Source organism: Pteropus medius, unplaced genomic scaffold (assembly GCF_902729225.1).
Source record: "Pteropus medius unplaced genomic scaffold, Ma_sr-lr_union100, whole genome shotgun sequence".
Lineage (NCBI taxonomy): Eukaryota > Metazoa > Chordata > Mammalia > Chiroptera > Pteropodidae > Pteropus > Pteropus medius.
Genome location: NW_024351731.1, coordinates 1,323,309 through 1,346,173, shown reverse-complemented (window position 1 = coordinate 1,346,173; position 22,865 = coordinate 1,323,309). Strand labels below are relative to the sequence as shown.

The following is a 22,865-nucleotide window of genomic DNA, read 5'->3' as shown; positions in this document are numbered from 1 at the left end:
TTCTCCTGGGTCGGGTTCCTCCACCCTTTGCACCCTGGCCTGGGCGGAAGATGGCCGAGGAGACCCTGTCCGGTTCAAGGCCATGTCTGAGCCCCTCCACCCTGACTGGCCTCGTTTGCAAAGACAGCCAGGACCCCGCAGGTAGAAGGGCAGCCATTGGCTGTCCCCCAAGACTCCCACCACAAACCCCGGCTCGCCCCTCCAGGTCCTGGGAGGGCGCAGAGGAAGGAGGGGGAGGAGGAGGGAGGAAGAGTGGCGGGAAGGACAGGAGGAGAAGTCAGGGAAGGGGGGGACGGCGAGAGAGAAGCGGGGCGAGGGAAACAGTTGAGGCCACAGAGCAGGACACATAAAGAAGGAAGGGAGCGAGTGGCGAGGAGACAGAGCGACCGAGCGAGTGAGCGGAAGCCGAGGGCGAGGCGGGGAAGGGAACGCCGTCCGGCCACACGCCCCTGGCTTCCGTCCCTGACTCTGTCTGAAATCAAGTTCATATTTCAAGAGTCAATGGAAACATGCAAGAAACCAAAGAGTGCCTCCCCTTCTCAGGTGAAGGAACCTCCTCGATGTTTTTAGCTTTATAAATTTTTGATTGTTCTCAGATCTCAAAAAGTAAATTCCTGAGGTTGCTGGTGCTTTTCATTCCTTGGTGGGTGAGGGAACGCGAGGCTCCGCCGTGCACTTGCTGCCCCCTGCTGGCCACAGCCCGGTTCTGCATGCTCGCTGCTGATGGGAACCAGGCAGAAACTGCGTTTGGGTGAAAGGTTGAGGCTGAATTATTCCCTCTCCTTGCTCTAAAATCACGGACTGTTAGAGCCAAAAGGGATCGAGGTCTCCAGCCCCAACCTCTCCCTTAAGCTAAGATGGAGTCATATAAAGTAGCATAACCACAGATATGTTCTACCCCATCGCTTTGCTGCATTACGAACCTAATCAAGGGAGTGTCATCTCGACACCTTTGCTTTATTCTATTGTTAGAAGCAAGTCGAAGTTCTCCCTGCACTCAAGGATGGGGATTAAACAGGGCCTCACTCTTTGGAGGTCACCTTAGGGCATACCCACCACACACACCTCTCGTAGACTCTTCCCCCGCTTTACATACATTCCAGGTGCGGAGTGTACTAGAGCGTCAGAATCTGGCTCCAGTTGTCACTGACGTAGTTCAGCTGTGGGACTCTGAGCTGTCCTTCCTCCCCACACATTGCCCCAGCCACAGGCTTCAGCTCCATGTCTGATGCCAACTGAAGACAAAGCCACTCATGCAAGGCTGTGGTTGATGGTTTGCATTGCAGGGCCTCAAAGTTAAAATTTTGGACGATCTTGTTCTTAAAAATTCTGCAGCGCGGGGCGAGGCCGTATCCTCTCCTCTTCTTTGTCATCCCCAGATCTCAAGACCAACCCCCAGCTCCGATGTTTAGTTAATTTTTTATCGCTGAGAAGGTTAGCAGTCACGTCTTCAGGGTTTCAGCCTCCACCTCAACTGGGTCAATAAACTCTTTCACTAGACGAAGGCAGTCCCGCCCTGAGAGGAATTCTGGCATCCGTGTTAAGATAGTATGTTTTATTTATTCCACAATGCAAGCAAACAGATTACACAATGATAATGATTGTGGTCAGGAATAGAAATGCCTCAGGGGCTCTGTGATTCCCAAGGCAGGGATTGCCCAGGGAAATCAGCAGAGAGCAGCTGGGTCATGGAAGGATCTAGGAGCAAGACGTGAGTGGCACTGCCAAGGCATTAGCGAGAGGAGGAAGAGGATTATGTGTGTGTGGGGGAGGGGAGTGGTCAGGGAAGAAGATCTTCTTCGGACAGCACAGGGGCTGAAAGAGTTTGAAGAAACACCATGTATGGCCGGCTTGGGATGGGAAAGCAGCAGAAGATGAGGGTATGAGGAGGACAAGGCCAGATCACGAAAGGTCCACAGCCCTTGCTAAAGGAGAAGATCAAACAAGGTTCTGTGTCCATGAACTTCTGCAGTCTCCCTGGGCACGTGGTGTTCACAGTGCTTGGGAGGCCAACACACAGAACATGGGGACATCCTGGACAAACCCTAACTAAGCCTCAAGGGCCCTCCCCACGCTTTGGTCACAGCCTTGTGGCTGCTTCCAATCCTGTGCCCCCAGCCCGTGGTGGACACTCGGACCATAACCTGAACCACGCTCTACCATGACTTCCTCCACTGGACTAAGAGGTCCTGGAAAAGGAGGGGCAGGTTTTATTTGTGTTTGCATCACTAAGACCTGTACTATGCCCAGGACAAAAGAGACACTAGATATATTGATATTAACTCACAAGAGAATAATAGCGAACACGTAATGAAAGCTAACTATTGACCAGGCGCCCGTCCAGTCACCTGACATGGGTTGTATTACTGAATAATTGATGGGCACTTTTACCGGATCCATCTTACAGGTGAGGAGACCAAGCTGCAGAAAGACTGTGGAAATTTGCCTAAGATGACACAACATAAGAGGAGGAAGAGGCTTCTGATCTAGGTCTTATCTCCAGAGCCTGTGAATGAATAAAATAAAGTCTTGAGGGAACTAGAGTTTGGCTTTGCAGAATCATCCAAGAGTGATTATGCTTGTTCTATAGTTCGCACGATCCTATGCACTGGACTAAATAATCCTCTATCCGTTATCTCCTGTGGTCCTCACAGAGGCTGTGATCGCTAGGCAGATTCGCCGTTCTCATTCCACAGACATGTCCCTCCCCTCGTAGGCACCCAGAGAACCCGATGTCGATCATCGAACCAAAGATTCTCCACCGAGAGGAGGAGAACCATTTTCCTTTGTTGCAACGGTAAAGCATGTGCACACATGCACACCCACCAAGAGTTTATAAAGGTAATAGTCTCAAAGGATTAGGTGCAGGTTGCTCCTGCCTGAGGCAGGGGCATGGACCAGATGACCCCTCGATGACCTTGCACGGACTGGCGTTCTGCAGTGCTCAGTGTGGTGGTTCCTACTCTTTCTAGAGCGAAGAACACATTGTGATTTCAAAAACAATTCTGAAGATTCCCCAACCGAAAGAGGTTGTTTCCTGAAGGAACTGCTGACTGTAAAAAAAAAAACAATAACGACAAAAAAAAAAACATGCTGAGACATGGCAACAGAGGCCTCTGCTGAATGTACCACTCTTTGGAATGACTTCATTTTCTTTACACTAAGAACACGTTCATATATTTGAAAAACATAGTCCTGTATGTGCAGGACATGTTATTAATTTATTCACATTCCTGTCGATTTGCTGAAACTTGTGGTACTTTTTGGTCCTCCAGGGTTGAAACTAGATGATCTCGTTGAATGCTAACTAGCGGATTCCACTCACTGGCTGGTCGAGCAGAAGTATGCCTAGTGCCCACCCTCTCCCTGCCTTGTTTTCTTTAGCTGGAATGTTAATCCCTACCTGCCTTACAGGTTTGTCATGAGTTACATGGGATAACAGAGGAGGTTGTAGCTTCATCCTGCACCCCCTTCCCTGTCTAGCTTTGGAGCAAGCCAGAACTCAGCATTTCCTTAGTCTCCTTCCTCCTTCTGCTCTAGGTTCCTGATCGTCCTGGGGTGCTTGATTCTGGCCGTCCTGACCACGTTCAAGGAGTATGAGACAGTTTCAGGAGACTGGCTTCTATTACTGGTAAGATCGCGGACCCGCCCTGGGCTGTGTTTCTGGGGTACAAGCCTTTGGTTGGAGTTCCGCGGGATGCCACCTTTGAGTGTGATTCTGCCCAGCTGGTTTGGGCTTCCTGGAGTCTCTGGCCAAGTCTGATGCCTGGATCAACTGGTCGGCTCTGCCATGGGCGCAGGTGGAATGGCGAATAACATCGTCATTCCAGATGAGAGATTAGGGGACCTAAACCAGGTCAGAGCACAAACCAATACACGTTAGTTAAATGATAAAATACGGCTTCCCAGCCCTCTGAAAGCTAACGCGAAGGCGTGCTCCATTCTAAAACCTGCCTCTGTTTTTTCTCCATAAACCCTGAGGATCTCTTACTTCGTTCAAGGCCAAGTGCAAAATCCCACGTCTACATAAAACTCAAAGTCCTCCTTCCCAAGGCCTCTGCCTGTTTCCTCTCCATTCTCCATCCACTGGTCTGGCAGAGAGTGGACCTAGCTTTCTTCAGCAAGTTTCTTAGTGCCCTTGATTTTCTGTTTCCTCACATTCTCACCTAAAATCTGTGAAAATGTGTGGTAAGGAGCAAATGCTCCAGGCAGAGACGAGGCCCCAGGAGGGGCCGGTCCCTCTGCGGCCCGGGACAGCACTGGTCACTGGCCCTTTGAGTGACCACACCCTTGCTGCATTAGGAGTCAGCTGCCTCTTCAGGATGAGGCCTCACCCTTGATACAGCGAGGGGATGCCAGGCCCCCAGTTTGGGTTCACACGATAGCAGAATCTTTGCCTCACCCTGACACGCCGTCCTTTGGTGCCAGAGTCAACAGGTTCCTTCTGAGGCCAGGTGTTGATAATCCACACCGGCTCTCAGCTGACACCTGAGCAGGTGAATCCTGGGAAGCCATCCAGTTCTAGGAACTAAGTTTCCGGGGTCGCTGTAGAGCAGCAACTCGCCTGGGGTCCCAGGGAGACCACCAAAGAGAGAGGGAGGCAAAGGTGAGGGTGTCTGACCCACGAGGGGACACGGGAGGGACGAGCAGACCCAGTGTCCCGAGGCAGCGTGGTGCTTATGATGCCATGTGGGTTCTGAGCCAGATTCCAGCCTGAGATTCTTTCTTTGCCACTTCGTAGCCTTGAGACATTTGTTTAGCCATTCCGTGCCGTGGTTTCTCAAAGTGGAAAATGAGGATAATGTTGTAACACACTCTGTCCGGGTCACGCGGGGGCCCAGGAGCCATGCTTAGTAACCGCTGGCCCCAGTTAGCAACACCCGGGGCTGGGCGCTGGGTGGGCCTGGTGGCGGATTCCACTGATATCTGCTACCTCTCTTTTCAACCCAACTGCATTTCTTAGGTGCTTTTAGGACATAAAAGGGATTTTTTTAAAAAAATTATCCATTAATATAGGGAAAAAAGCAGTAGTCATTTTGCAAGTCTTGCCGTTAGGGACACTTAGCACATCAGGGCGACGCCGAGAACTGGCCGGCCCGAGCGGAGGCATCCACCTGTTCCCTCCCGCCAAAGCTGCGGAAACAGCCCCGTTAACCGGCGTCTCTCCGCGTGTCACTCGTCGCAGGAAACGTTCGCTATCTTCATCTTTGGAGCCGAGTTCGCCCTGCGGATCTGGGCGGCCGGGTGCTGCTGCCGGTACAAGGGCTGGCGTGGACGGCTCAAGTTCGCCAGGAAGCCCCTGTGCATGCTAGGTAAGGCCTGTCCCCGTCCCGCGGGGCCCTGGTCCCCTGCTTTGGGGGTGTGATTTCTCGGAGGAGATTCTGAGCAGACTCGCGGGGCTCCGCGGGGGCCAGCCCTGCCTGCACGAGGACGCGGAGCCTTCCCAGTACCCCGTCCCCTTCCCGGGCCATCTCCTCATAATGAGTCCAGAGCGGTGACTCCTCGTGGGGACACGCGCCGCTCTTGGCGTTCGGACCGAGAAGGAGCCAGCTCGCTGCAGGATGTGGAGCCTCCCCCGGTCCTAGACCAGTAGCACCCCAGTCACGGTGACACCCCAGAGCACCCCTGCATCCCCAGACTGGCCGTGCTGGGGGTGGGAGGCGAGACACGGTCGCGGGTTGAGAATTGCCTCCCTGGGACCCCGTTACACCCGTGTTCCGGACATGGAAACTGAGGCTCAGGGGGCTGAACCCGGTCCCAGCCACGCAGGCGGTCGCCGGCGTGTTTCACACTAATGGCCAGGCCTGCGGCGCCTGCGCCCTCCCCCGCCACGCTGCCGAGCTTACCGCGAGTGGATTTGGGGCGCCGTCCCTGAGCCCCTCCGCTGGGGTGCAGGCATGCCGATCGCAGAGGAGGCGGAAGCTCTCACCCATGCCTGTTGGCACAGCAGAGACCCACAGGTTCCCATCCGAAGATCCTGCTGAAATCACGGCCACAGGACAGCAGTGGGGTCAGGGGACCGAGAGCATCAGGCTCCAGGAACGGCTAAAGTCGCGGACCACAGAGCGTCGGGGCGGGAAGGGCCCTCCAAGGGCCTCTGGTCCACCACGCCCTCCTGTCCGGTGCTCCCGTCCCCTCCGCAGCAGCTGTCACTGGCCGCCCAGACTGCTCGCGTGCCTCCCGGCATGGGCCGCTCGCCCCTCTCCCCGTACCCGTTTCCTCCTGACTCCTGCGACGCTCTCCGGATATTCGAGTTCGGCCACTCTGTTCCTCCTTCCTTTCCAGCAGATTCTCCTTCTTATCAGGAAAACGTGCTTAGTGGCTCTTCAACTACACCTTACATGTCCCGTTTCCTCTGTCACAGGAGAGTAACCCTACTCGCCACGTGCGGTCGTTGTCACCATTTAACGCGACAGCGCTCGGCACACGCTCAAGTGCGGGCCAGCGGTGCCTCTGGTGGCTCCACTGCAGGCCTGGACAGCACTGGTCACTGGCCCTTTGTTTTCTTCCCCCAGACATCTTCGTGCTGATTGCCTCTGTGCCTGTGGTCGCCGTGGGCAACCAGGGCAATGTCCTGGCCACCTCCCTGCGGAGCCTGCGGTTCCTGCAGATCCTGCGCATGCTCCGGATGGACCGGAGGGGCGGCACCTGGAAGCTCCTGGGCTCCGCCATCTGCGCCCACAGCAAAGTAGGTGCTGCGGAAGGATGCATAGGATTCTTGCCCACCGTCCATGACCCCCTCCCGTAGTGTCCCCAGAGGGTGGTCATTCTGCCACCACTGACGATGGCAGGGAAGGGCCGCCGCAGGAGGAAGGGCATACGCAGGTGTGCGGCAATGAGCAGGAACAGGTAGACGTGGGCTCAAGTCTCAGCTCCACCAAATGCACACGACCTGTCACTCAACCCCATTCGAGCCTCAGTTTCCTCATTTCTAAAACTGCCTATTCCTTTGGGTTGTTGAGAGGATGAAACAAGCTAACGCGAGGCAATATGGGATGGGAGGGGAAGGTTCCAGAGTCTGGTTTGAATCCAGACTCTCCTGGGTCTTGGTCCCTGCGTTTGGGATAGGAGAATCATAATGCACTTACCTCGTAGGTGAAAAGCGCTTTGAGCACACGCAGGTCAGAGAGGCTGTTCAGTTGCTAGTGATCCGTGCCTAGAACACAGAGCAGCTCATCCCAGGCGTGGGCCACTGTTTCCCCATTGCACTGATAAGAAAGCAGATACGGAAAGAGGAAGTCACCTGCCCAAGGCCACGCAGTGGGATGCATACTTAGTCTGGCTCCAGAGTCCACGTTCAATGGTTTGCTGCTGGACACGGTGGAGCTCAGCTCTCCAAGGGAGGCCGGAAGCCGGGACAGGTGGGATTTGGTCTGACCCCTCCCCACGTGCTTGACCAGGTCTGGAAACCAAGGCAGAGAGAATCCATCGTATCTGGAGCCACAGTGCCATTTCCTGTTGTTAGCCCAAAGCTTCGGCCCCGCTTTGTTTAACCTCCCTGACTCAGCTGATCCCTGGAGAATGAAGGAGAAGCTTGTGCCTCGGCTCAGGAGGAAAAACCCCTCAGAGGCCCATGCAGGAGGAATCGGAGCAAGGCCCCCTGGGTGGATCCTGTTCAGGGGATCTCGGAGATGAAGGGCGGGAGGCCCACGCTACACGGAGTTAGGCTTTTAAAATTAGGGTAGGCCAGGCGCTACTAGAATAAAGATGCTCTGGGCTCTCTGCGACCTAGCACAGAAATGTCGCCATCTTGCTCGCATAGTGCCTGATGTGGGCTGGGTGGCCCTGGTCCGTCTTGAAAATGAGCCTCGAGTCACCAAAGCAAGGGAAGAGGGGCCTGCAGCATCCTGCGGATGGATTTAAGGAACAGGCAGGAAGTTGCTCCCGCCACATCCCCCACATCGGCTAGACTCCAGCCCCCCAGCTCCAGTCCAACTGCACAGGGCTCAGGCGTGCGTGGGAGCCCATGGATATCGGGGAGCAGCCGCAGGCTCTGCCACAGAGCTAGGGCGCAAATTGGGGAAGGTAAAGTTAAAATTACCTCGAATAGCCTTTTAAATGACCACGAAGCACAGAAGTGGGACACATTTTTACTCCTCATTGGTGACCATTATACTACCACTTAATAATCCAACACAGCCAGTTTTCCTGTACACGCATGAACAGACAGCTGTTTCTTCGGTTAAGCATCAGATGAAATTTCTGACTTTCACTTGGGGGTCAGAGGTAGGAAAAAAAACCGTAGGATCGCCTGAGCCACCCTCAGTAAGGCAAGAGGCTCATGCTCAGACAGCCTCTGGATCCAATTCACGTGTCCCTTCTTGAACCCTGTGCAAGGCGGACACTCACAGAGAGCAACAGCTGGCTGGTCACCTGCACCATCTGAACTAACCTCTCTCTGCTGTAGAGTGAACTCACGCACTGCGCTGCACCTGTGAGGCCGTGGGGGCGCTGGACCTATACGCACATGAGCGTGATGAAGTGTCAGAGGTTTACAGAAGGCTGCTTAGAAAATAGCGAAGGCACGAAAGACTAGAGGCGAACCTCATTTCTAGTTGGGGGAATGCACATCCAGAAAAATTTCACAGTGGCGGTGACATGAATCTGAAGATGACTAGATTATGCTCTGGTTGGTCCCATGGGGAAGGGCACTTCAGGCAGCAAGGCCAGTGTCAGCAAAGACACGGAGGGAGGCAGGATGCCACCTGTCAGCAAGACCCGACCGATCCAGAAGGCCAGCTGACTGGCCGCAGATGGTCAGGCGGAAGAAATACTACGTCAATAAACACGACTTTGATCTCTGTGATGACTCAGCAGGAATGACAGGCCTAATCTCCAGATCCCGTGCGCCAGTAACCTGACCTCGCCCAAGCTACCGTGCTCAACCTTGACACTGGACTAGAACGCAAGGAGGAGAGCCTTAGGGCAGGTTGTGGTCGGGGCTTTTGAAATGGTGATGCTGATCGTTGCCATATCTCAACACCATCCTCACTATCCCTTTTCATTTTTCTTCCAATCGGCTTTGTCTTGTTTACTTACCCGTATGTCCTAGTCTATCCTGTGATAATATCCATGACGCAGTCGGTTCGATATGTTATTTCCGCTCGCTTTTAACATGGTTTAAATCGATAACATGACTGACACAGAAGCTGTCTGTGCACTCCGCCAGCAGCACATGTGGCAATTTCTGGTACTCTGGGGTCCAGTCCCTCCATTTTAAAAATGAGGAAACTGAGCCTGGGGAGGAGGAGGGGTGGTTTGTCCAGGGTCACACAGTCAGTCGGTGGCAGTTCTGTCCCCGGTGCCAGACTCGCTCCTCCTTGCTCTCGGTTCCCGCATAGAACCGAGTCTCCTGCGTCCTGAGCCTTGTCTCAGGGCAGCGGCCAGTTCCCTTCCCACCTCCCTGTGAAGCCTCTTGATCTGTGATATCAAGATCACCCTAAGGCAGGAATCTTCCTCTCCTCCGAGACTCTTTCCGTGAATAATGGAAAGAATGAGCATATTGCTGACCCCGCTTTACAGTGGTGGGAGGTGGGGATCAGGGTAGGTGAGTAATTTGCCCCTGGTCACAGAGCTGGTAAACCTGGACTCCAGCTCCAGCGTGTCTGTCTCCAGCATCCACCGGTGACCTCGCAATGACCGCTTCCCTTGTCCACTGCGTGCTCTCCTAGGAGCTCATCACCGCCTGGTATATCGGATTCCTGACGCTCATCCTTTCTTCGTTTCTTGTCTACCTGGTTGAGAAGGATGTGCCGGAGGTGGATGCACAAGGAGGAGAGATGAAAGAGGAGTTTGAGACCTACGCAGATGCCCTTTGGTGGGGTCTGGTGAGTCACCATCGCAAGACGTTCCTCACGTGCGGCTTGACTGTTAGTGACGGGGAGGTGGAGGGCGGGACGTGGGCTCGCTCAGCCGGGCAGCTGCGTTCGGCACTCACAGGTGAGAGCCAGGCTCCCCCGTTTCCAAACCTCCTCCGGGAGACTCCCCGCCCCCCTCCACAGGGTGTGCACTTGGAACAGCCTTTTCCATAGTGTTTATAAGAAATCGGGCTCTGACAGCTGGTCCCATGCGACCTCACCTCGTTAGCTGTAGGCTATAATCAGTCAGGCCACACATGTACAGACAGACACAGTGGCAGATGCACACAAGTACATACAGACCTTCGAATGCACCTGTAGACGCGCATCCCACACCCACAGGACACCTGGTACTAAAACTGACACTTACTAAAGGCCGGCTTTGCCTTGGAGCATTGTGCTAAGCACTTTACATTTTTAAGAGATTTTAAATTTAAACAACTCCTGTTATTAGACCCTTTATAAAAATAGGGAAACTGAGGCCTGAAGACCACAAAGCCAGTTAGTGGCTGACCTGGGATTTGAACTCGGGCAGGTGGGGTCCTGCTCTGATACACTGCCTACCGTGTTCATAAGTACATATGTACTGATAACCCACACTTGTAAACACACTCAGGAATATGGGACACAGCGGACATTAGCCATGCACCCATGTGCCCGTAATACATATAAATGTAAGCACGCATGACTGCACAAAATCACACTTACGCATACTCACGTAAGTGTACACGCATGCACGCACACCTTGCAACCATTGAAATATTTGCTGAGCGATGACACTGAGAAATCCTTGACTCAGAAACAGGTGTGGTCCGCAGGCTCCGTACCCTTGACACCTGGTGCCTATTCTCACACGGGAATCTAGTTCTCAGTGGGAGAGCACCCGGCAGGACGGGCCGATGGGTGGGGCTCAGTGGACGCGCCCTGGTCTCCTTGTCCCTGGGCTGCCCCACGTCTGGACTCTTCTCCCTTCAGATCACACTGGCTACCATTGGCTACGGAGACAAGACGCCCAAAACGTGGGAAGGCCGCCTGATTGCAGCCACCTTTTCCTTAATTGGCGTCTCCTTCTTTGCCCTTCCAGCTGTAAGTATCTTCGGTGCTCTCCCCAGTGTGACATGCGGGACCCTCGCTGCCTGGCCCCAGCCTCATCCCCCGAATTCCAGCCCTGTCAGTGCAGGGGCCGCCCCCTTAAGCGTGGCGCCCCGCCTCCCTGCCGTGGGCTGTGCTGGTCCCTTTGCTAGGAGTGATTCCTCCGGCATCTCCTCCTCCTCCAAGGGCGTTTTGGAGCTGCCTTCTCCAGACTGTTAGTCGCTCCCTCCTCTCGGTGGAACCGTGCAGAGGCATCTCTGACCCGTGCTGGGGGTGCACGGGTCCGTGTCTGCCTCCTGGGCAGACGTGAGCTCCCCGGGGGCTGGGATGAAGTGATTCACTTAGGAATGTCCTGCACAGAGCGGGTCCTTCGTATATGCGAGCCCCTTCCCTCGCACTACCATTCACTGGCTGATGCAGCACGATGCATTTCCCTCAAGAGTGAGCCTTGACCCCTGATAGAAAAGTTCCCCCAAACCCAGTGCCCGTAAGTGTAATACTAATCGTAATAAATGCCTCCCGGTGAACTTACTGGGTGCATGGGACTGTTACGTGGGAATTATGGCAGATGCTCCTCTGCGGCATCTCGCGTCGTGTTCACGATGACGTTAGGAGCCGGTGCTGTATTTATCTGCAGTTTCCACGTGAGAAACTGCGGCTTCCTTGGTTAGCAGTCACAGGTGATTGGACTGTGGACCCGGGTCCGCTGGTTCCGGAGCCTGGCTCTCAGTCACGAAGCTCGAAAAGAACCTTCTGATGAAACAACCCACCTCCACCCCCATCCCCTCCCATCCTGAGGTTGGGGTGTTCCTTTTCCGTTGCAGCCCTGCCTTGTCTGTTGCTTTCAAAGCTGTTTGACCTTGGGTATATGACCTTTCTGAATCTGTTCCCTCATCTGTAACAGGTGAGGGGCTGCGGGGGAGCCTCTCTTAAGTTCTCTCTCAAGTTGAAAGTGTGTATCCATTTAATCCCCATTCCGATCTGACCTGGAAATCAAAACAGATTATAATTCTGGGAAAGTCCAGCTATGGTAAAAGTCTCAAGCGACAATTCAAGCCGGTAAAATACTTTTAAATTCCATTAATGTCTACTGGACATCGATTCTGTGTCACGCCCCTTCCTAGGCAGTTCCTAGGTAGATGACATTATCACATTTTTTCCTTAACACGATTACGAGGTGTGCGCTGTTATCCCACCTCCCCGTGGGGGGAAAGTGAGCAGCGGCAGCTGAGAGAGTTGCCCAGGGTCTCACGCCTCGAAAGTGGCAGGGTCAGGAAGTGGCAGGGTGACAGACGCGGCCGAGAAAGTGCCACCGAAGTGGCAGCGTCAGGTTTTCCAGACTTCGAGGCTCCGCTTAGCCCCAGGACGGTACTGGAAGAGAAGGAAGCAGTCTGTGTCCCTTCTCCCCTTCCCCTGATGTCGCCCCTGTGCCCGGGAGTCGGGGTGGCTACTGGGAGAGCCTGGGCAAGGCTGACTCACAGCCTGACTCCTCCCTCCAGGGCATCCTGGGGTCCGGGCTGGCGCTCAAGGTGCAGGAGCAGCACCGCCAGAAGCACTTTGAGAAAAGAAGGAAGCCGGCCGCAGAGCTCATCCAGGTCTGTCTGCCTGGGGGCGCGCTGCAAGGACCAGGGTCCGTGTGTGTGTCTGTCTGTGTGTGTGTGTGCGTGTGTGTGTGGTGTGTCTGTGTGTGTCTTGGCGTGTGTCTGTGTGTCTGTGTCTGTGTGTGATGCGTGTGTCTGTGTCTGTGTGTCGCGTGTGTCTGTGTGTGTCTGTGTGTCGTGTGTGTGTGTGTGTGTCTGTGGGATCTGTGTCTGTGTGTCTGTGTGTGTGTGAGGTGTTTGGTAATCTGTGTGTGTGAAAGTGTCTCTGTGTCTGTGTGGTGTGTGTGTATCACCAGCATATGTGTGTCTGTGTCTGTGTGTGTCTGTGTCTCTGTGTGTGGTGGTGTGTGTGTCTGTGTGTGTTTGTGTCTGTGTCTCTGTGTCTGTGTGTGTCTGTGTGTGGTGTGTGTGTGTGTGTGTGTCTGTGTGTGTGTATGTGTGTCTGTGTGTGTTGTTTGTGTCTGTGTCTGTATCAATGTGTGTGTCTGTGTGTGTGGTGTGTGTGTATGTCTGTCTGTGTGTGTGTGTGTGTGTGTATCTGTATGTGTGTCTGTGTCTGTGTGTGTCTGTGTCTCTGTGTGTGGTGTGTGTGTGTCTATGTCATGTGTCTGTGTGTATCGTGTATGTATGTGTGTCTGTGTGTGTGTCCGTGTGTCCGTGTGTGTGTGTGTCTGTGTGCGTGTGTCTGTGTGTGAGTGTGTGTGTGCGTGTGTCTGTGTGTGTGGAGTGTGTTGTGTATGTGTCTGTGTGTGTGTCTGTGTGTGTGTCTGTGTGTGTGGTGCAATGGTAGTATGTATGTGTGTGTGAGTGTGTGTGTGTCTGTGTGTCTGTCTGTGTCTGTGTGTGTGTCTGTGTGTGTGTCGTGTGTGTGTGCATTATGTGTGTGTGTGTGTGTGTGTCTGTCTGTGTGTGTCTGTGTGTGTGGTGTATGTGTGTGTATGTGTATGTGTGAGTGTGTATGTGTCTGTGTCTGTGTGTGGTAATCTGTGTGTGTCTGTGTGTGTGTCTGTGTGTGTGTCGTGTGTGTGTGTGTCTGTGTGTGTGTTTTTGCACGCGCCGTGAACTGGGGCAGGACCCAGGACCACGCTTGCTTGTAGGTGGCTGGGGGCGTTTCTGTGGTCATCTATGGGGCCTGTCTCTCCGTACTGAAAGTGACAGTTCTGTCGCTGTCTCATCCAGGCACTAAGCCAATCGAGCAATAGACACGGAACTAAGACAGGGACTGACCCACCCGCTGTTTCACTGATGACACTGGAGAGGAGGGTTTCGGTCTATACCAGGCTTTTCTGTCCACCTCCCACCCCAGTCTTCACCTAGCGACCCACAGGGAGGAGTCAGCCTAGAGTCCAGGCGCTTAGCCAATCGGCGACAAGGAGATGTGGCCCCTCATCTAGGCCAAGGCTAGAGAGTCCGTAAGCCCAGAGAGGAAGGGACGCCTTCCCTGTGCAAAATGCTGAGCAGTCCGCCCATCCGTCCTGCCCGGTAGACAGTCACACGCCAGCTGGATGCCTCTCCATCTTCATCGCTGCCCCCGCCGTGGGCTGGGGCATGGGGACAGTAGTGAGAGCTGGTGAGAAAGGCACAAGTGTCCCTCCTTACACGTCAGAGGGCCTTCCCGCTTCGGGGTTTTATGGGCCTCCGAGAGCCCAGAGAACAGGAAAGTAAAGCTTTCTGGCTATAGCTGCGTGGGGCAGGATGTCTGCGTGACACCCACTGGTGAACGTGCGTCCTGTTGTACTGAGTGTCCCCGTGGGTCCATGGGTCTGATCCTGGACGGTCCATGATGTCGTTTGACACACTATGGTTTGAAGGCCGGTCCCAGTCTCTATTGTCCCCTAAGCCCCAAACCGTCACAGTATCCCAGCGGTTCTGTTATGTTAGAACTGAAACTTCATCTGTGGGCCGTCTCTTGTACCCAGGAGTGGCACAGGAACAATATTTGTCTTCCTACTTCCTGTCTGAGAAGTCTCAGGGACCTGCAGCAAAAGTCGCCCCCATGCCTCTCAGGGGTTCCGTGCCCAGCTCTCCTTTCTCCCCCCACTGCGCTTCACCCCACCACACCTCCCACCCACAACACCAGCTATAGCTCCGAGATGCTGGGGTCAAGGATATTTACTTTCCAAAGGAGCTACAAAAAGCCCAAAATCTAGCTCCTCGGGATGTTGCTTAAATGCACATTCAGACTCTTAGGAGTCAAGGGCTTAAACAATGTTCTAATGCTGTGGGGACTCTGTGTGGACGTTTTGGGTGACACCGGGTCATCCCTGTCCCTCTCTCCTCCCCCCAGGCGGCCTGGAGGTATTACGCCACCAACCCCAACAGGATCGACCTTGTGGCGACATGGAGGTTCTACGAATCCATCGTGTCTTTTCCGTTCTTCAGGCAAGTGGTGACCTATCTGGAATGCTCAGGGCGCGACCAGCTGTCCCTCCCGTGGGCCTGTGTCGGTGCCTGTGGCCTTCAGGATTTCTCGGAGGACATCCTTCAGGGCAGTGGTTTTCAGTCTGGGCTGCACGTTAGAATCACCTGGGAGCTTTAAAAATCCCGGTGACCAGGCTGCTTAAATCAGAATCCCTGGAGATGCGACCAGGCATCAGTACTTTGTAAAGCTCCCCAGATGACCCGAGGGTTCCACCGGGGATTACCAGCTAGACAACGTAGAGTGGCTGATGAGAGAAGGTCCTGTCAATGTTTAAGCAGGACCAGTGGCTGAGAAAGCGGAGAGCCGGTACGATGGGCCACCCCAGCAATCCTGGATGCCCCCCACCTGTGTGGTCCACGCCCGCAGACCACTCTGGACGCTGGGGACAGGCAGGCGGAGGACGCAGCGGGAGGAGTCCTCCAGAGACCCTGGAGGTGAAATGAAAAGCCTTAGGAAAAAAATAAACAACTTTCCCAGGGCCAGCACCTCCGAAAGGGAGAGAGAAATTAGTATTCGTTAGATGTCCAGAACGTTCCAAGGTATCCATCAGACTTCGTTTAATCCTCACAGGCAGCCTACGGAATAAGTCAGAGGTTCTCCGATGTTAAGGTGCATTAACTCAGTGGGCAAGTGCGGATGGTGTCGGAGCGGTAAAGCCTCTCGAACAGGTGTCCAGGGCGCTTCCGAAACAGCGGCCCACGGCGCGCAGGAGACAGGCTGCATGGTCAGCATAAGCTGGCTCCTCTCACAGATGAGTGGTCCGGGGCTCAGAACCTTTGGGCATCGGGGCCAGTGTCGGCCATATCCAGAGGCCCCCACGCCATGGGCTCCTCACTGCTGGGCTGCTGGAGCAGACGGCGCTTTTCCAGGGTTGAGATGCTATGGCCCTGAGCTCAGATCTTTGAGTGTGTGCGTAGGATGCTGTATTGCCTAAACTCCTGAGCTGGGAGGAAAAGCAGAGGGACCCCCAGCTTCATACCTGGAGCTGGGGCCTGCTCTAAAATGTGTTTCTGCCATGTGTTGTTGGTTTCATGGACCATGGTATGACCCAAAACTAGGCAGATGGCTCCCTCCATCCCCACCCCACTCCCACACACTCAGTATGAGACCCGAGACCAATCTCTGAACATGGCCTCAATTACCCCACCACCCCCATCACCAGATAGTGGTAAAGATGTAAGGAAATCCAAGAAAGCTAGGTTCTGCTGACTCGTTTCCCTGCATAAAGCCTACCAGTGGGTGATCATGACAAAGAGAACAAAATCCCAACTTGACCATGACAGCTCAGGCCTGAGCTTATCTCCCCAACCTCCCTTCTGCTGTGCTGTGACTCTCCAGAGGTCCTGGTGGCATGGACCTCTTTCTATTTAGGGCACTTAGTCCACCAATATTTTTGACCCCTCTGTCAGGCTGAGCTCTGGGTCAGACCGAGGAAGGTCACAGGTGACTTATAAAGGAATCCGACCTTGATCCTGAAGGCAAAGAGAGGCCATTTGACCACAAAATGACAAATTACAAAAAAAAAAAAAAGTTACAAAGTACTATTTCAGGTAGATGATGGGGAGGAGTGTGTGGGATGGATTGGACAGGCTCGAGATTCTAGGCAAGGAGATTAGCTAGCAAATGGTTACAGGATTCCGGGTAAGAGGAAATGAAGGCTTGGACCAAAGTGAAAGCAGTGAGAAGGAGGACTAGAGAGAGGAACCGAGAGGGAACAAGCAAAGAGGGGGAAAAGTCAGGGAGCGATGACTTTAGAAGAGTGAGGGGGTGAGAAGGAGCAAGGCTTCCGTAGATTTCAGTGATAAAGTTTGGATTTACTGACTGATTCTTACTTATAGTCGTACTCGCTTGCTCAGAAGATGGCCTCTGGGGTTCCTTTTGATTCTAAAATGCTGTCGTTGCAATAAATGCTTCAGATTTGGGATAGAATCAGTCTTCTTTTGGGTAGCAGGAGTCTTCTTAGAATGGGCAGGCGGCTTCCCTTTAAGAGAACAGAGCGACCTTCAACTCAAAAACAAGAACATATACATCCAGATGATTTCTTTTTGCTATGCATCCCAAGGTCTTGGCAATAGGCCCGTTTTGGGGGGGTCGATTTATTATAAACAAGCTATTGTCCTCGCTATCAGAGAGTTGGAGGAATACATTCAGTTGCAGACAGCTGCTGTGATATGGGAATGGCTTTGAAACTAAGAGAAAACCTTTATTTTTTTTTTGCTGGCTTTTTTTCCCCAAGGACAAAAGTGTAAAGTCCCTAGAGAAATTCACTTAGCAACTATTCTGAAACGAGGCAGGCCTTGGGGAAAAGAATGTCCCTAGGTTCCAGCCCACTCCATATGTTCGATAGCAAAAAAAAGTAGTCGATAACACACTGGTGAGTCCTCACCTGCCTCCTACGTTTTTTTGTTTGTTTCTTATTTATGCTTTAAAATAACAACTTTATAGAGCTGTGTTTCACATATCATAAGAGGATTTCACATACCATAAGAGTTATTTTTTTAAAGTGTGTGATTCAGTGGTTTTCGGTGCCTTCGTGCATACATATAGTGGTTCTTCTTGGCTTGTCCTCTCTCCCAGCCCTGCAACAACTAATCTATTTTCTGTCCCTTTTCCACTTCTTCTGGACATTTCATATAAAAACGAAATCGCCAACTGTGTGGCCTCTCATGTCTGGTTTCTTTCATTTAGCGCAACGTTTTCGAGTTTCAGCCAGGTTGTCACGTGAATCAGATCTTTATGTCTCTCTCCGGCTGAATGGCATCCCATTGGAAATGCCCCACTTCGTTTTATCCTCATATCCATTGATGGACATTTGGGTCGTGTCCACTTTGTCACTCTTGCGATGCCGTGGACATTGGGGTACGTGTGCTGTCACATGTTTCCAGTTTGCTAACTCCGTGCTTAACTTTTCGAAAAACCACCAGACCGTTTTCCATGGCGGCTGCACCATTTCACCTTCCTCCCAAAGATTCCGGAGGGCAAAGGTGTGTGGCCCTTTGATAATCTGCCAGTATCCGTGTGTGAGGGGCTAGCAGCGATGGATCACTGCGTTCCCTTTTTCTTTCTTCTTTCTTATGACTTAAAATAGTGAACTCATTTTTGCAAAGAACTCAGGAAGTTTCAAGTTCAAACGCAGTTTTATGTGAGAAGAAACCGAGGCCCCCGGGAGTCCATGGACTTGTTCAAGGTCGTACAACGTGTTGGGCGTGGCTGACACCGAACCCAGGTCTTCTGGTCTGCCGGCCAGTGGAGACTGTGTAGGATTGGTGCGATGAGGTGGTAGGCGTCTGAGAAGGTACCGGCAGATACTGGGGATGGTAAGGGCGACCATTTCTATATGCAAGTGGAGACGAGGGCTGACGTCAAAACCAGATGTTTTTCCATCAGCAGAAGAGCATGCACATCAATGGGTTCCCTAAAAGTAGTGGCGAAATTATGCGCAGCTGTGCTGTCCAGTATGGTCACCACTGGCCACAAGTAGCTCTTGAGCATCTGACTGTTACCGGTACGACTTAAGAACCAAACTTTTTATTTTATTTAATTTTAGTCTCAATAGCTTTGTGCAACAGGTGATTACCATATTAAACAGTGCAGCTCCAGAAGCAGTTCAATATTGGAACTAAAATGGAGATGGGGAGACTTAAGCCCAAGAACTAGAAGTTAGTTCATCAGAATGTCTCAGTTTATTCATGTGTAACCAGGACATGTTCCTTGCGTGATCAAGGTCAAGATTTTTGGAGTGCTTAGAAATGAAGAATGCGAACTATATACATCGTAATCCTTCCCTATGGGCAAGAAACGTTGGGTCTGCTTTCATGCATGCTATTTCATTTAATCTTTAGAATGTCCTGAAAGACAAGTAGAATGGGTAACTCCATTTTTCACTAATTTTATAAGTGAAGAGTCAGAGCATCAGTGAGATTAGTTAGCTTGCCTAACGTCACCCAGCTAGTTAGTGACGGAGCAAAGGTTACAACCCAGCTCTGAAGCCAAAGCTTATTATATCTCTGGGATGAAAAAGTTATTTAGGGAGAAAACTAGGTAAAATAAACGTGAGACAGGGCATTTGGGATAATAATACTCACTTCTGAAGACTGTTGTTGTGAGGGTCAAGTGAATAAAATATAAAAGTACCTGGCCCGGTACCTGGCCCATAATAGGTGTTCATTCTCTGCTGGTTGAATCTGGGCTGGAAGGAAGTATCGACGTTATAACACAGAGGGGGTAAGGAGGGAAAGGAAAACACTAGGCTCCCAAATTATAATCCCAGAAGGTCGGGGTTTGTGACAGCAGGGCTAGAACACCGTATCCGGGATGTGGTTACACACCTTTTTTTCATTTATTCCATTCATTCATTCGGCGAGGATTTAGCGAGCATCTCTCATGTGATGGGCATGGTGTTTGGGATACCAAACAGGAAGGGAACAACGGTGCTGGCCCTGTCACAAGGTCAATGGAGACACAGACAGAGAAGTGCCCATTGGGTGTTATCACTTGGAGCTTGAGCTTTGACTGGAGCCTCCTCAGTGGAGCAGTGGGCACAGGAGTCAGCTAACGTGGACTAAAGAGCAATTGGAAATGAGCACATGGGGACAGCGGCGTAGATGGCAGCTGCAGTGGGGTGTGGGCCAGGCCGTTCTCTTTGACGGGAAGGGTCTAGGACAGAGGGATAAATGTGGATGCAGTGGGGAGGGGAAGGACCAGAGGACAGAGGAGGGCAGAGGGCACGGGCTCTGAAGCACGGGGGAAGATTGGCCACCCTCAGGAGTGTGGACGCCTCCTCCATCAGCACAGAGGGGAAGCCCGTGGGCGGGGCCAAGTGTAAGAGGTGGTGGATTTGGCGGTGAGACCACGGGGCAGATCTCAGCGAGAGGTGAGTCAGGGTCATCAGCTGGCGGGGAGGTGGGGAGGTGAGGCAGCGTGACGGTAGAGAAGGCACCGGGTCATTGTCGTGGACAGAGGGTGGGGCGTGGTGCCTCTGATTCCTCCACGTGGCGCCCCCCGTGCCTTCCGCCCCGATCCTGCCCTCCGCCCACTCCCTCACCTTTCATTCTCTCTAACCGCCTTCCCTACTTCTCCCGGAGTCAGAGACCCAGAGAATTCTAGACTATCAGAGTGTTTCCTGTCCCTGTCCTTTAGGAAGGGAAATGGGCCCAGAGGATGTGTGACTCGCCCAAGGCCACACTGGAACTAAACGCTTAGGTGACCCACAAACTAGAAATTCTTACCTCTCCAACTGGTCCCTCTCCTCCTCTACCACGATGCCTCTTAGTCTCTCCCCACTTCTCCCGCCCCCGGCTCCCGATTACAGGCCAGTTATTAATTCAGTATTTACTGTGCACTTACCGTGTGCCAGGGCCTGGGGTGCTCAGATTTCAGAGCTGAAGAAAAACAGAGGCTCTGCCCCCGAGCACGACTACATCGACTGCCATGCGATTTAAGACAATGCGATCTGAGTACGGTCCACACGGGAAGAGATTAACTCAGTCTGGACCCCGGGGAGTCGTACAGATTGGACAAGGACGGGCCCCTCCAGATGGAACGTAAAGGATGACTGTTCCAGAAAAGAGGAAGAAATGTCTAGGCAGGGCCTGAGTGAAGGCTTAGAATCACGACTGTGATACACACAGCACACGCAGCCTCGTGATCAAGAGCATGGACTCACGAGCCAGGTCGCCTGGCTATGAATCCTGATGCTGCTGCTTCCTAGCTGTGAGAACTTGAGCAATTTCCTCAACCTCAGTTTCCTCATCGGGGAAATGATGAGGGGATGATAATCCTACTTACTTCATAGGGTTGTTATGAGGATTAAATGAGTCGATCCTTACGAAGCACTTCAAATAGTATCTGCCTATTAATTATCACTCAGTAATATTTGCCATGGTGATGATGATGTTGACTATGATGATGATGGTGGGGACAGAGTGACAGGGTACGTGGCTGCTAAATGATGAAATCCCTTTTTCCCTGGCCTGTCCCTAGTGCTAAGCAAACCCCCCCGAGCCCAGCATAAGGCCTGGGGCACAGCGGGTGCTCAGCAACCATTTTCTGGATGAGTAAGTGAATTGAATGGCTGAGAACCTTGAAAGCTCAGAGTCAAACCTTGGCCGTATTGGGCTGGGGTCTGGCTGGGGAAACGGGTCTCGTTCAGTGGTTGTCCCCCCTCCCACACTCACCACCGTGTCCCAGAGCTCCACTGTGCTCCTTGGTCTTCATCAAAGAGAAGTTTGGGGGCACGTTTTGGGGGACAGGAGAAGTCATTCCATATAATTTATGTTTTATTTTTCTTCTCCTTTGTCTCCTTATAGGAAAGAACAGCTGGAGGCAGCAGCCAGGTACGTTTCTGATTATGAATTCCCTTCCTTTAGCCACTATCTTGGGATGGAGGGTCCAGCTCGACCCGGTGTAGGGCCCCTGGGCAGCTATGCTGCTCACAGACAGAGCTCGGGGGCCCCATATCCCTCGGCCATCATCATGGTAATTTACTTGAGGACTCCCTGAACTATGGCCATAGCAGCAGCCAGTTATTGACCTTCTCCTCAGGGCCGGGCTCCGTGCCTGGGGTCCTGCGTGTGTTATCTCATTTGGTCCTCACGACCGCAGTGTAACATAGGCGTTCATATCCTGTTTTGTGGATTGAGGTGATCTAGGCCCAGAGAGGTTGAGTCAGTCCCCCCGAGTCACACAGCTACTGAGTGGCAGGACCGAAATTCAAACCCAGATCTGAATATTAGGACCATGTTAGTTCCACTGTATATCGCTTCAGTTGCTTCCTGGGCTCACTGGTGGTTCTTCAAAAAGTGAATCAAGTCTAGTTCTAAGCACATCTAGCCTCGTAGCCACCCCGCGATCCCCACAACTGCGGGGGCTTCCCCAGTAAACGGCGCTTGCTGCCGGCTGCTGGAGAGGCAGGTCGGGCTCCTTTTCCTCTCGAGAAGATGCCACAATATGAGGGACACTGTGGACCCTGCTCGAGATCATAAAGAAAGACCGTCTCTCGCAAATTTTTATATTTGTATATTTAGAAATATAACGGTATGTAACATATACTAAATATATATTTAATCTATTATTGTGGACAAAGTACAAGGGAGGCCTTGCAGTCAGTCTCCTAGACCTTAAACTCAACTGCTATTATTCCAGAGCTGATGGAATTGGGGCCCAGGGGGTGGCAGGACCCTGGACCACCTAGTAGGGGAACCGCTTGAGGACAGCGGTCTTTGGGAAGCCGGCCAAGTCTTCCTGAATGGTGTCCTTGATGCCTCTTCCTCTACATAATCCCACCTTGAAGAAACAATTACAGACAGCTCTAGTTAGGTCCCGTGTAGAAACCCCATTCGGCCCGTCTGCTTCCTCTGTGAGTGTTTTCAGGTGGACCGAGTGTTTCTTTCCTGGACCCAGCTTGGACTGCAGTGGGTGTGTGAGGAGACTTTAGAGGAGGGCTGGACAAATGACAAAGACAGTGTCAGGGGACGTTTGCTAGAGAACCTGAGCAGCTCACGGCTCACAGAGGGAGAATGGGAAGCCACCTCAGTGTTCCCCTTCCAGGTACTTTTACAGAAACCAAGCCCCCCACAAGAGTGCAGGCTCACCCCAAGTTACAGAGCCTAGGAGCTCCGGGGGTTACAAGATCCAGGTCTCAGGACTCCCAATGGGGTGCTCTTTCCCCTCCTCCTCTCATGACCAGCAGGGTGTTGATACTGCAAGTGAGTTACTAAATCTGCATTTAGAGCCTTTTCTGTATAGACGTGAAAGGAGTTCAGCCAAATCAGGACATACATGTAAAATATAGATGTGCACCAGACTAGGCATTTCTGGTTTAATTAGAGCCCAGATAGAGGCATTCTAAGGCTTACTGAAAAAGTGAGTGGATGGATGGTTAGATGGATGGAT

General features: G+C 52.6%; 1 protein-coding gene across 1 annotated transcript in view; it reads left to right on the top strand.

Annotated features, from left to right (window-relative positions):
• Nucleotides 1-22,865, top strand: part of KCNQ3 (potassium voltage-gated channel subfamily Q member 3) — a 221,833-nt gene that overhangs the window by 182,671 nt on the left and 16,297 nt on the right. Inside the window, 8 exon segments of the mRNA XM_039845886.1 lie at nucleotides 3,541-3,631; nucleotides 5,186-5,312; nucleotides 6,516-6,688; nucleotides 9,672-9,827; nucleotides 10,833-10,943; nucleotides 12,449-12,544; nucleotides 14,838-14,932; nucleotides 21,281-21,307. Of these exon segments, the coding sequence (XP_039701820.1) occupies nucleotides 3,541-3,631; nucleotides 5,186-5,312; nucleotides 6,516-6,688; nucleotides 9,672-9,827; nucleotides 10,833-10,943; nucleotides 12,449-12,544; nucleotides 14,838-14,932; nucleotides 21,281-21,307 (876 nt within the window).